Here is a 13,980-nt window from a genome sequence, read left to right as displayed (position 1 = left end):
AAAATCTTCACAGCACATCTATGTTAAGATACAGAGGGAAATAAAAGCTGATACAGGCATACACACCTATATGGTAACATTCATATTTTTAAGTGGCAGATAAGGGTCTAATTATATTCTCACAAATTAATTATATTAAAGGTTCCAGGAAGAAAACAATGAATAAAAACAATGCATTTTAATAACCCCAACAAGTCACTTCTGTGAAATAATCAAATGAGGAAAAAAATCAGAACAAACTACAACCAATACTATAGATTAAGACATCATATCATATAAGGCCAGGTACAGGGATCACAGGTAAAATGGCTAATAGCACAAGCCTGATGACCAGAGTTCAGATCCCCAGAACCCATAATCCCAATGCTACTACAGCAAGACGGAAGCTCTAGACTGAAGTGATCCTCAAACTCCCAGGCCAGTTAGGCTGAAATAAAATAGAAATAAGAGAGACACTGCTTCAACAAAGTGGAAGGTAAGAAATTCCCAGAATCTGTCCACTGAACTCCACGTGCACAACCTGATATATGTGCCCCCCATAAATAAATAATTATTTTTAAAGCTGTCACAAAATTATTTCATAAGCAACAGATACAACTTGACACTACATAAAATTTGCCTCTGGTCATTTCTCATACCCACCAAGTAAGACTTATTTATAAATACATTTTTACTATTTTATGGGTGTCTACATGCATTTATAGCACATAAGTACACAGGTGCCCATGGGTTATAGAAAAACAATGTTGAATCTTGTCTTAGTTCCTCAAACGGGAGGAAGAACCTGCAGGCAGAAGGTGATGGATGGCCATGGAGGGGTGCTGCTTACTGGCTTACTCATCATGGCTTGCTCTGCCTGCTTTCTTAGAGCCCAAGACAGAAAGCTCAGGTTTGGAACCACTGCCATGGGCTGAGTGAGTCCTCCCCCATCAGTAAGTCCTTTCCCCCATCGGTAACTAAAAAAATGTCCTACAACTGAATCTTATAGAGGCATTTATCTCAATTAAGGTTCCCTCTTTTAGGATAACTATAGGCATCCTAAAGTAATACTAGCAGGACACATCCCTGGAGCTGGAGTTATAGCCTGATAAGAGTCTTGGGAAGTAGACTTGAGTACTCTGAAGAGAAGCAAGTGTTCTTAACTTCATCAATCCAGGTCTAAGATTTGTTTTCTAAAGACAATATATACACAATATTTTTAAAACAGGAATATGCAAAGGAGGAAAACATGAGACCATACTCTTTCTGGCCAAAGGAAAACTTCAAAACAGTAGACTGAAAACCTGTTTCATTCCTTCGACATCATCCTAATACTGATAAATGCCCATGAAATCCACTGTAATATGAATTCTAAAATACATCCCATTTAGCCAAACACAGTAAGATATTTTTAATGAAAAGCATAGTGAAAAAGAAAAATGCAGTCAAGTTCAACTGGTTTAACCAGATAAAACTTTGAAATAGATTTTAAATGAATCATAAAGGAAATCTAAACTTCAAACACAAACTTAAAAACTTGGAAGTTTTTGGCATAGGAAGTAGGAATCACAAGATGAAAATCTGTTTAATCTTCCTCACAGTAAAACAAATCCAAATTAATTCTGTATTTGAATACTTTCTCACCCACGAGAATAGCAATACTTCTAACTTCTTCTTTCCTGAGACTGGGACCTGGGGTTCACCTATATTCCACTTGGGTTAACCAGCAAGCAAGCCCTTGGGATCCTACTGCCTCCCCAACCACCCACTTGAAGCTACAGGCACAGACTATAAGATCTTTTCTTGCTATGAGACACTGGCATTCATATTTCTGGATAGTAAACAAACCCCCAGACAAAAACATTTAGGAATATCTAGTAAAACTGTATTTGTATTACACATTGATCAAACAATTCTTGTTTAGGAGCTAAAGAAATACAGCAATTTTTTATACTAGCAATTGTAGAAACAGTGAAAGACTACAGAAGGCAATGAGAATGTTTCTTTATTAGACATGTCCTCTAAGGAGATATATGAGATATGTACATCATTTAGTAAAATGTCAAGATATAAACATTATGCACACTGTGCTACTTTCTACATATTGTGGGAAGGAAAATGAATGTATAACCTCAAATATAATGGATGAGTTGAATAAAACAATCAATTAATGAAAATATATGTAAGAAGGAATACAACACAGTAGGCTAGCTAACCTTCTCTGAATGTAGGTTGCTGCAGAGGTCATTTCTTTACAGCTTGTTTCAGAGAAAATTTAAAATTTTTTACAAATAAAAACAAATCTACCATTAATTTAGTGGTAGAACAAAGAGTAATTTCAATAAACTTTAAAATTCAATGATTATACTATGCTTTTTTGTATCATAGAGACAAAACATGACTACAAAAATAAATTATATTAAATGTGTAGTACAATATAATACTGCTTTTAAAAAAAGTATTTTAAAAAGCTATTGTTTTTTGTTTTGTTTTGGGTTGGTTTTTTTGGATTTTTTGAGACAGGGTTTCTCTTTCAGGGACAAGAGATACAACCCTAAATCAGAGGGCTGGAGTAATGGCACAGTGTTTAAGAACACATTTTTTGGTAGAGGTCTGGGGTTTGATTTCCAGCACAAGGGTCAGATCACAACTGTCCATAATTCCAGTTGGAGGATGCGTGCACACGTTACACAGAAATACATGTGATTAAAAAACACTGACACGCATAAATAAACCTAAAAAAAATCAAACAAGAAAAAACTATAACTTTAAATACAAACGAGAAAATAAGAGATCATAATATATTTCTATCAAAAAGTGCTAATGTTCACTGAAGAAGTAACAATCTTAGAGCAAATATCCCCTTGTCCCCCCATTATTGCAGTTTCTAAAGAACATTTGCCACATCTTGGACACAGAGACTTTTTAAAAGCATGGCAAATTTTAAAACAAATGTTCAACCACATTATCAAAGTTACTGGTATTTGAAGCTCCACCTGCTCAAGATGCAATAGCATTTTTCTTTCTTTCTTTCTTTCTTTTTCTTTTTTTTTGATTTTTCGAGGCAGGGTTTCTCTGTGTTAACAGTCCCTAGCTATCCTGGCTAGCTCTTGCAGACCAGGCTGGCCTCAAACTCCCAGAGATCCACCTGCCTCTGCCTCCCGAGTGTTGGGATTAAAGGCACACGCCACCAACACACCATTTACGATAGCATTTTAAAAATAGTCGCCACAATGGACTAGAAGATTAACATTAAAATGCCTGATTTCATAATGGTAGTAACAATTAAAAAGAAGGAACTCACACGAACTATACTGGAGGTCAATCATCAGAAAACTGGAATGGGGGAGAAGCTTATAAGACCCAATCTCTCCTTCCTCAAGGGAGTATTGGCAGTTAATGGTTGCTGGGAGAGGGCTCAGTTCTACAGTGGTATAGGCACTGAAAAATTGTCCATACTCCAGTAAATAACCTCCCATCCAGGCTCATTCAAGAAATCCCAGGTAAACCAGTGGGTTACACACACACACACACACACACAAATAAATAAATAAATAAACAAACAAACAAATAAATAAATAAATAAATAAATGGAGGGTTACAGCAAAAGAGGGAAGGGAAGAGGGAATGAGAAAATGGGAATGAGAACAACTATGATGCATTTTATACATCCCTGAGATTATCCAAGAATTCAATCCAGCCTACTTCCAGTTTTAAAATGGTGTGTGGCTAAAAATTCATGGGCAAAGTTCTTAAAGGAATTTTTACTGCTGTGAGACAATGGTCTGTACCCTGTCACTTATATTTTAAATAAACACTGACGGACAGCAGCCAGGCAGGAAGCAAAGGCAGGGCAACGAGAATTCTGGGATGAGAGAAGTTTTGGACTGTAATTGTCACCTAGTCACAGAGGAAGCCAGACACAGAGCAAGCAAGATGTGACTGCCTCACTGAAAAAGGTACCAAGCCATGTGGCTAGCACAGACAAGAATTATGGGCTAATATAAGTTAAAAGAGTTAATAAGAAGCCTAAGCTAACAGGCCAATAAGTTTATAATTAATGTAGACCTCTGTGTGATTCTTTGGGACTTAATGGCTGCAGGACTAGGTGAGACAGAAACCTCAGTCAACATTTTATAAATGAAGAGGAAAAATATATTATTTTCACTATACCAATAAAATTATATATTATTACTAAATGTGAAATGATAGGAGCATTCTGTAACAAGTATATAACACCTTACCCTATTGATAAATGTTGATGATAGAAATGATAGGGATCATATATTTTAATGATAACATCAGAAACTATAGGAATCTTCAACCCATCACTACAGTATAAGACTCAGCACAACCAACTTTCCCCCAGTTACTGTGACAACTTCCATATACTTATGATATTTCCTAAGAAAATGTTTCAGTGTTTTCCTTTCAAAACATGAACTCTCAAAAACCAACCAATAGCTATAAAACCTTTTGGGACATCCAAAAGTTTGTAATTGCCTTGTATTGTCAAAGTTAAATCTGTGTTACAATTTGTAACTTTTCTTAAATGTTATCCTACTTCATAGGGTTTATTAAGTGGGAAGAAGAATCAGAAAGTAACAAAAGTCACAGTGACCAAGTTGATATTACCTCTTAAAACATCTTTTTACCCAGTTCTCCATCCTTTTTTAATTATTACATCTCATCTGCTACAGAGAACTGATGCGCACTTACAGAATTTACAGGACTGCACAGAGCCTGCATTCAATTGCTGTATTCTGTTCTCTGCACTTTCAGTTAACTGGGTGGTAGTGTACACAGAGACTGACAGAGTTTGGGGGTCGGGGGATGACTAAGTACCACGATTTTTTTCTATTAAAATAAGGTGCATTTAACTTGTGTGCATGCTTATCACCAAGAATATTCCTTTATGTTTTGATTCACTTTGTTTTCCTAGGCTGAGAGGAACATCTATTGATCAGTAAGTACTTTTACAGTAAAATAAAAAAAAAAAACACTAAAACTATTAAACTTAGTGCTAAAACTGAATTTCTGCCCATCGACACATGGATTTGTCACTGCTTCAATGTGTACTGCTGTGCTCTTCCTGTCTCTCAACCCATCTACTACAAGGAACAGCTTACGATTTCCTGGGAGCATACTGTGATCCTATCAGTATGGCACTTACTTAAAACCATCAACAGTTTCCCAGGAGATGTGATCCATCTAAAGACTAATCTTTTGGATCTCCTACAAATAGGAATGTAGTGAAATAAAATTAGTATTTATCTTTATAATGCTAAATCGTTCATGGATTATAAACAAATTAAAGCTCAAGACACTCCCACAATCATTAAGTATTAACCAAGTTATCTACTACTTAATATGCACACTTAATAATGGAAGAACAATCAAACTATTTTAAAAGCCTATACTCAACAGAGCTGTCATTTAATAGAGATTATGCAATAAATTGAAATTTTAAGAAAAAATTTCTAGTACAAAGTATACACATTAAAAGAACAATCAAAATCTAAAAAATAAGCAAACAACTTTTTGAAACACATACCTTATTAAAAATCAATTATATTCAACTATTATCAAAAAATATATGCTTAGCATTATTTAATAACTCATTAAAGAGGCCAATCATGAGGAGTTCAATACTCACAGTAGAACCTAAACTTTTGAGTTAGGAATATGTAATTTATAATACTTTTAAAGAAAAATCCAATTTTATTTAAAAAAATTAAGCTACTTTTAACAACACTTTATCAGCACTAGCACTCCAGTTATAATTACATCTTGATTTTTAGTTAACTCACTAAAAAAACAACTTCTAAGAATCTGGCCATACAAGTCTGCATTCAAAGTTGCTGTATTAAGTAGCTACAAACAAATGAAAAACTTAAGACAAGTCAATGAAAATCAACAATGAAAACTTAAGAGGACACCATAAAAGGTTTGTGTGTGCTAAGATTTTGTCAATTTGACACACAAACCAGAGACACCAAGGAGGGGGAGCTTTAACTGAGGAACTGCTCTATCTGACTGGCCTATGAGCAAATCAATGAGGCTTTTTCTTTGATGATTGACATCGAAGGGCCCAGCCCACTATAGGTGGTGGCACATGTAAAAAGGTGGTCACAGAATGTAACAGAAAGCTGACAGAGCAAGCAATGGAAAACCAGACAGTAAGCAGTACTTCTGCATGGCCTCTGCTTCAGTTCGTGTCTTGAGCTCCTGCCCTGGCAGAGATTAAAACTTGTAAACATCCCCAAGATGCTTTTTTCAGTCATAGAAATGAACAAGCAAATAAAACCACCTGGTAGAAAAAGCATATGCCTTTAATCCCAGGATTTGATGAACAAAGGGGGGGGGGCATAACTGTGAGTTCTAGGCCAGCCTGGTCTACATAGTGAATTCTGAGACAGCCAGGGCTACACAGAACCTCTTACAATAAAAAAGAAGGAAAAGTGTAAATTAATATGAGACAAAGGCAGAAGGGAAAAAATAATCAATGAAAAAGAAAAAAACGTGCTGAAAACTTCATGAAGTTGACCACTTTGAGAACATTAATAATTGACAATCAAAACAAAGTAGAATAAAACATGAATAACGAGTATTAGAAACCAGAGAGTTCATTCAAGTGATTACAGGTTCTAAACCAGTGGTTCTCAACCTTCCTATTAATGCACTTTAATACACTTCATCATATTGTGGTGACCCCCCCAACCATAAAAATATTTCATTGCTACTTCATAAGTAATTTTGCTACTTATCAATCATAATGTAAATATCTGTGTTTTCCAATGGTCTTAGGTGACCTCTGTGAAAACTCCCCAAAGGGGCCCTAACTCCCAGGCTGAGAACCACTGTACTAAACTATCAAAGTACAAAAGGGACTGGAGCACAGTGGACCACAACTTTAACCCAGCCTCATTAGCTGGCAGCTCTGTAACCTTAAGACAGGTCTGGTCTACACAGGATTTTAGGCCAACCAAAATAACAGTGAGACCTTACCTCAAAAAGAAGGAAACAATATAAAGTGTAATGGAGTTCAATGAACAACTCCATCCAAACATATTCACCAAGTCTACAGAAGATCAAACTATAACAGTTACTCAAGAAGAAATAGGTAGCCTAAATAGCTCTACTCTATTAAATTATGCAGCTTAAAACTTCTTCATAGAGAAAACAAACCCGAGACCTACAGAGCTTCACTTTGCACTTCCTTCCACTATTTGTTCTGTACAACTTACAATTCATAATTTGGGAAGAACACGGTAAAACTGACAACTCTTACCAACTTAATACTTACTGGCTATCATAGGCAAGGAAAGAAAAAATGGTACCCAAACAGCCAAGAGGGAAAACTGTCTAAGTACAACAAAGGTAAACGTAAAAATTCTGTTAGAATCTAAAACAAACGCATCAGATTTACAATGTGGATTAAATTATTAAAACTATTTTCATTGCTACTTCATAATTTTGCTGTCATGAATCCTAATATAAATATCTGTTTCGAATAATCTTAGGTGACCCCTGGAGTCATGGCCCACAGATTTAGAACCAATCATTTATAACAACAGAAGCTGTGAATACTTAGGGATGAATCTAATTCCCCCCCCCACAAAATTAATAATGTATAAAACTTTACAGTGAAATAATAAAGAACAATGCAAAAAAATTAAAGGCCCCTGTGAATGAAAAAATAAACTGTATTTTGTCACTAACAGGAAAATTCAGTATTAAATTGTCAGTTTTCCTCAAATCACTTAACACATTCAAGTTAAAATTCTAGCATGCTTTCTTTGAGTCAGGGGCAAGAACAACTTTGAAAAAGAACAAAGTTGGCAAATCAAGGCAACTTGATTTTAAGAGTCAGTATGTATGTAACTAGTAATTACAACAGTATGCTTTTGGCAACTAGATAGATAAAAACCGGTCAACAGGAAAGAGTATAGAAATAAAACCATATATAGGCAAATATTTTGTTGTTGCTGTTGTTTTGTTTTTCAAGACAGGGTTTCTCTGGGTAACAGTCCTGGCTGTCCTGGAACTCATTTTACAGACAAGGATGGCCTTAGAGTCAGTGAGATCCGCCTGCCTCCGCCTCCCAAGTACTGGGATTAAAGGCGTATACCAGCATACAGGCAACTTTTTGTAAGACAACTTGTTTCTGACAAAGCAACAAGGTTAATTAATAAAGAAAACATTATTTTTAGCAAATGTGCTGGAAAAACAGATCTACATATAAATCTAAATTTTCAATCCATGCTTTGTATCTTTTTAAAAAGTTTTAACTTCTGATTTGTGGGGCTCTTGACTTTTTCTCCCTTCTTCCTGATTCTCATGTTGTAGTCTATATTTTCTTCACCATCTTTTCCCCTACTTTCTTCTAGGGTTTTGTTTTGTTTTTATTCTAACAAATATGGAAAGGCACTTAAAAACAACAATTTCATCTTAAATGCAGCCAAGATTTAAGTATTCAACTAAAATGAGAACTCTTAGAAAACAAGGAAGTCATTTTACTTTAGGTTATAAAAGGCTTAGATAGGACAACTGCATCATCCATAAATGAAAAAGTTGGGGAACTATAATGGAGTTCACCATAGCTACTACTTTTCAAAGCATTGTGCAAAGACTGCAACAAGATGAAAAAAATTGTACAGGCTATTAATAAAGAACATGTCCAGAGTGAAGCCTGTCAAAATCCAAAAGTAAAATATGAACAAAAACTTCAAACAGATACAAGTCAGGTGTGATAGCTATTAGTTGTCAACTTGACTACACCTGAAAATAACCAACACCCAAGCTGCTGGCCACACTCTAAGGGATTTTTCTTGGTTAGTTCATTGGAGGTGAAAGACCACTTTCTGGTGGCAGCCTATCTGAAGGACATGGAGGAAAGCAGCTTTTGCTTTTTGTCTGCTTGCCCTCAATCCCGATGGCAAGTTCATATATCCTGGAGGCATTCCTTCACTGATATTAGAGCCTGCTTCTTCAGGATTCACACATTTACACAAGACCAGCTGGGAAAGCCAGCCTGGTGAACTCAACAACCATTGGTTTCTTGGATTTTCCACTGGGACACTGCCACTGTTAGATTAGCTGAACCACAACTGTGGTAGTTTGAATGAAAATTGTCCCCACAGGCTGATAATGAGTGGCATTATTTGTTGGAGAAGGACTGGCCCTGATGGGAGGACTGTGCCACTGGGGGCAGGCTTTAAGGTTTCAGGCACTCAAGCAAGGCCCAGTGTGTGTCTCTCTCTTTCTGATGCCTGCCAATCCAGATGTAGAACTCTCAGTTCCTTCTCTAGCACCACGACTGCCTGCAGGCCACACTGTTCCACCCTGATGATAAAGAACTAAACATCTTAACCTGTAAGCCAGCCCCAATTAAATACTTTCTTTTGTAAGAGTTGCCATGGTCATGGTGTCTCTCCACAGCAATAGAAACACCAAAACAACCTATAAACTATCCTAATAAATTACATGTGTGTGAGTCTGTGTACACACACACGGATGAGAAAGAAAAACAGAGACTGATTCATTCTATCAGTTCTTTCCTCTAGACTAGAACCCTGACTACAAGACTTCAGTCACGGTAATGCAAGTCTTTTAATCTCAGCACTCAGGAGACAAGGAAGCAGAGTCAGGCAGATCTCTAGTCTAGTTGGAAGGCCACCCTGGTACACATAGTAAAACCTTATCTAGAAAAACCAAGAGGAGGAAGAGGAGGAATCAACAACAGCTGGCAAAAGGCACACTGAAAATGCTCATAGAGATTCCACACAGAAGTACAAATTAAAACCACAATTAAATTATCACTTCACACCCACTAAACACTAAAAAGCATTGAGAAGTCTCTGGAGGAACTGAAATTTTCATACCCTGTTGATGGCAAGATGGTACAACCACTGTGGAAAAGACTGCAGTTTCTCAATTAGTTAAGCATACGCCAAACATATGATTCAGCCATTCTTAACAATGGGCCCCAAGAGAAATAAAAGCGTATGTCTACACAAAAATGTGCAGAAATGTTCACAGCAACCTTTTAATACCTCCAAACACAAATGCCCACCAGAATTTTTAATTACCAGGTAGTATAATACTACTAAGGAAGGAGTGGGGGAAGGAACAATCAATACACACGTGTAAATAACTTAAAATTTTCTGTTCCGTGTAATAGGCCAGAAGACTTCCCCTTTGGATCCCATTTGTTTAAAGTTCTAAAAATGCAAATGACTCAGTAATGCCAGCAGATCCCTGGCTTCTGTGGGAGAGTAGAGAGGACTACACAGGGGCAGGATGGCATTTCTAGGAGTAACACGAGTTTCTACCTCGATTGGAGTGGTGGCTTCACACGTCTATATAAGCAAAACATCGTATACTTTAAATACAGGCAATTAGATCATATAATGAAATGTTTATTTAACCAATGTTATAGAAAAGTACATAAAATTTTAACTTTGCAATCTTTTATATAAAACAACCTTTTAAATGGGTAGTATATTTATTGAAGTTTCTAATAGTTTCTCCTTAAACTCGAATACTAAAAACTGGTAAAGCTAACATATCCTATCCAGGCAGTCTAGCCTAAATCTACTCCCTTTTTTCCTGACTACTAATGAGGTTTTGTGTGTAAACTTAACTGCTAATAACAGACCACAAACTTATAGTCACTTGTACAAAATACCTTGCATCATTTATTCTTTTACGAAGTTCACAGAAGCCATCTATTTGGATAAAAACTACAACATCAACACATTTTGTATTCTTGAGCTATTACTGACTGCAAAGCTCTTAACTATCTCAACTTGGAAAATGACAATAAAACTAAATGTTCTATACAACGTGAACTCAAGAAATAAACAGAAAACACAGTAACATCTACTAGTCTGTTATAAAAATTAAGCCATCACAAACTCAATTTTTTTAAGATCCAAGAAAAATATTGAGGATCAACCTCAGTAAACCAGGAATATTAACAATTTTCCTACAGGTACTTATATATGAGGGGTTTTATATTTATGTTTATAATATGGTTGAGGGGGAGGAGAAATGTCCTTATTTCAGGCTTGGGCCAAAGCTAAAAGACAAGGAATATGCCCTAACAGGGCAGACAGACTTGCAAACAAGTCTGTAATACACCCAGACAAAATCTCTGTCATCCAGGAAGGGCAAGATGGAGTCAACTGTAAGGGTTGAGCATTTTTCCTACCCAAGAAGCAAGTACAAACCTACTACAGACAAGACAGCTGAAAGTACCTGTGCAACTCTTCTTTTTTGGCGTCAGGGCAACCAATTTCCAATGGGCTTCATCCCTAACATGCACACTTCACTTTTATCAGAGTCAAACTATTTTAAACTAACAAAGTTAACACTACTGAAAGAGTTAAAAAAAAAACACTTATTAAGAAAGCCTACAGTCATTTACACTATCCAACTGCATAGTTGTCTATAGACCGACTTTACAAATTAAAGGAAACGATTTTAACTGGGTTTTGTTGTCAAAGCTAACTGAAATTCTCAATTCTTTGTAACGATGGTATATTCAACATGTCTAGTTTCCACTTCACTTCCAAACACCATCTCCTACCTTCACACCAACAGCAACCTCAGTGACAATTCTGTAAAGGAAAAAAGAACAGGGTCAACCTCTTATTCTTCTCACGGCCACTGCTTAACTTTAAAACTTTCAAGGTCTTTCAGAAATCCTCCAGATACTGGCAAGAAAGTTAGAAAACAAATACAGAGATGCTCAGTGATATGTTTTAAAGCTATTATCTACCTGGAGTTTCAGAAACACCTTGAAACATGAGCTGTTTCAGTCAGTTTAGGCTAATTTTTCAGAACCTTTAGCAGCAAGATAAAAATCCAGAACACTGCGCCATTCCTACAGTGCTTGAATACGGATGTAAGCAGCATAACTCAAGTTCTCTGGTAATCTAGATAGAAGCTGGGAATTGGAAAAGACGATTTCTGCTCAAGTTTTGCCACCAATTGTTTGGAGGGAATTCAGACCATGTCTGAATCTTCATTTCACGTGGAAAACAATATCCCATTAAGGTAATCTGTGACACGATTTCTACTCTCTGTTGTTACTTTTCATTAACTCTTTTTTTAAAAAAAAATCAGAAAACGCTAGAACTGGTAACAAACTTAAAAAACTCAGATTTGACTTTAGATTCTTCAGTTCCTGACAATCATTTTACTAACTATTCATGTTACCTGAGTCTCTTTTAAACCCCCTTCCCCTCAATGAGCCGTGAGTAGTATCATATTTTTACCCAAACCTATGCCCTCTTCTCTTAACAATGAGTTGAACTGAGTCCTCAGAGATGTGGTGTTAGCAGGGGCGCGACTCTGGTCCTCATCTTTTCTCACAGCTCTCTCCTCACTCTGCATCCTATCTTCACGCCCAGGCTCGCAAAGATACATCACGACTCTTCCATATTTGACTGGGTTTTCGTTTAAGTTTTTCCCCCCCAGAAACTAACCAAAGTAGCTTTAAAGGGAAGAAGGGGAAAAAAAGAACCCTGTGTGGAATATCTGTTCTTGTCTCCGCCACGGCTCGGTGGCCTTTGCCCATGTGATTGCTGCTACCTCAAACACTTCACGGGGTTTTGTTTTGTTTATGGTTTAATTTCTGGGCCCTGTGGGCCGAGCCTTCACATTTTTTTTGTTGCTGTTGTAAAGGCATCTCGATGGCCTCCCGCCCCCGCTCCCAGACTCGGATGAAAACAAAGGAGTATGACATGTGCCCTCCTCCCTCCCGCCGCCACGCGCCCTCCCTTTCCCCGCGGCTCCCATTCGGCTCTCCCGCCGCGGTGGTTCGGGCGAGGCCGGGGATGGCGGGCCTCGGGCTACGGGCTTCCGCACAGGCCTCCCCGGCGTTCCCAAGTAGCGCTCGCGCGGCCGCCGCCACCGCCGCCACCCCAGGGTTCGGGTCCCCCCGCGGCGTCGACATGGCTCCCGAGGGGGCAGGGCCGCGCCGGGCTTCCCGCCCCATCCCCCGCCGCCCGGCCCCCACCGCGTCCCCGCAGAAGCCCCGAGGCCTCCCCGGCCTCCCGGGCCCGGCTGCGGTTCGCGCTCGCCGCCCGAGCCGCTGAGGGAAGCCCGGGGAGGGGTGTGTGTGATGGGGCGGGGGTTGGGTAACGGCGGCGCGGCCTGGGAGGGGCCGCCCGAGCCCCGCTCCCAGACCCGACCGGGATCCCAGCCGCGGCCCGGACACCCTCGTCTCCCTCCCCCATCTCCTCACGGGCCCCGGTACCTACCCGTCCATTGCCGAACCGGACAAAGCTTCGCTCCCAAGAAACGAGCCACGCAGCCAGCGAGCCACACAAGCGGCGAGAAAATGGCGGCCAGGGCCCGACGGAAATTGCCGAAGGTGCCAGAGCGCACGGGGCAGCGCGCGGCGGCGGAAAGAGCCGAGCGCTCGGGCGCCCGGCGGCGGGAGACGAGCGGCGGGGCACAGGGACCGGGGGGAGTGGGCGCCTCCGCCGTTGGCTGCCTCCGCCTGCCCGCGCGCCTGCTCCCGCCCTCTGCGACGTACCTGCTGCAGTGGCTGGCTGGGCGTCCTGGGTTCCCTTCTGTGGGCGGTTTGAGTAGGACAGCCTCCAGCCTGCATGCACCCTTATGCCTCAGGCTGGTCCTGGCTGCAGGATTGCTCCCAGGCAGCCTCCACTTTACCCTTCCAACCCCGAGCTGGGTTCCTTCCACCCACACAGGTCAAAGCCAGCCCCAGCCTGGTGACCCTCTCCACCCTCTCAGATCCAGGGAAAATACTTAACAATTGCATCCTCTATGGCTTGTGTAGACTGTCCTTCCTCCAAAGTCTTACCCTACTGAACAAGAACCACTGCTTGGTAAAAAAAAAAAAAAATACTTCTAAACGAGGAGAGCTCATCAGATTGGCGTTTGCTTCCAAACCTGGAGTCAATCCGGCCAAGTGGATGAAAACGTGATCCTCATTTCGGTTCGTAATTACTGTGCATCTGTTAAAAA

At 39.4% G+C, this 13,980-nt stretch overlaps 1 protein-coding gene across 4 annotated transcripts in view; it reads right to left on the bottom strand.

Moving 5' to 3' along the window:
- Ptbp2 (polypyrimidine tract binding protein 2) overlaps window positions 1–13,452 on the bottom strand; it is a 60,566-nt gene extending 47,114 nt beyond the window's left edge. For 2 of the 4 annotated variants that reach the window (XM_075981500.1, XM_075981501.1), the window contains exons 1-2: window positions 13,251–13,380; window positions 11,573–11,603 (exon numbers count right to left, since the gene is read on the bottom strand). In XM_075981500.1, coding sequence (XP_075837615.1) covers window positions 11,573–11,603; window positions 13,251–13,258 — 39 coding nt within the window. In that variant the 5' untranslated portion in view covers window positions 13,259–13,380. Of the gene's footprint in view, window positions 1–11,572; window positions 11,604–13,250 lie in introns of all 4 variants that reach the window. The other 2 variants (XM_075981503.1, XM_075981502.1) reach the window with 2 other exon arrangements.
- Between the last annotated feature and the right edge of the window lie 528 nt (window positions 13,453–13,980).

The sequence above is a fragment of the Microtus pennsylvanicus genome, chromosome 7 (assembly GCF_037038515.1).
Source record: "Microtus pennsylvanicus isolate mMicPen1 chromosome 7, mMicPen1.hap1, whole genome shotgun sequence".
Lineage (NCBI taxonomy): Eukaryota > Metazoa > Chordata > Mammalia > Rodentia > Cricetidae > Microtus > Microtus pennsylvanicus.
The sequence above is the reverse complement of the archived record's forward strand: the minus strand, read 5'-3'. Positions and strand labels throughout refer to the sequence as shown.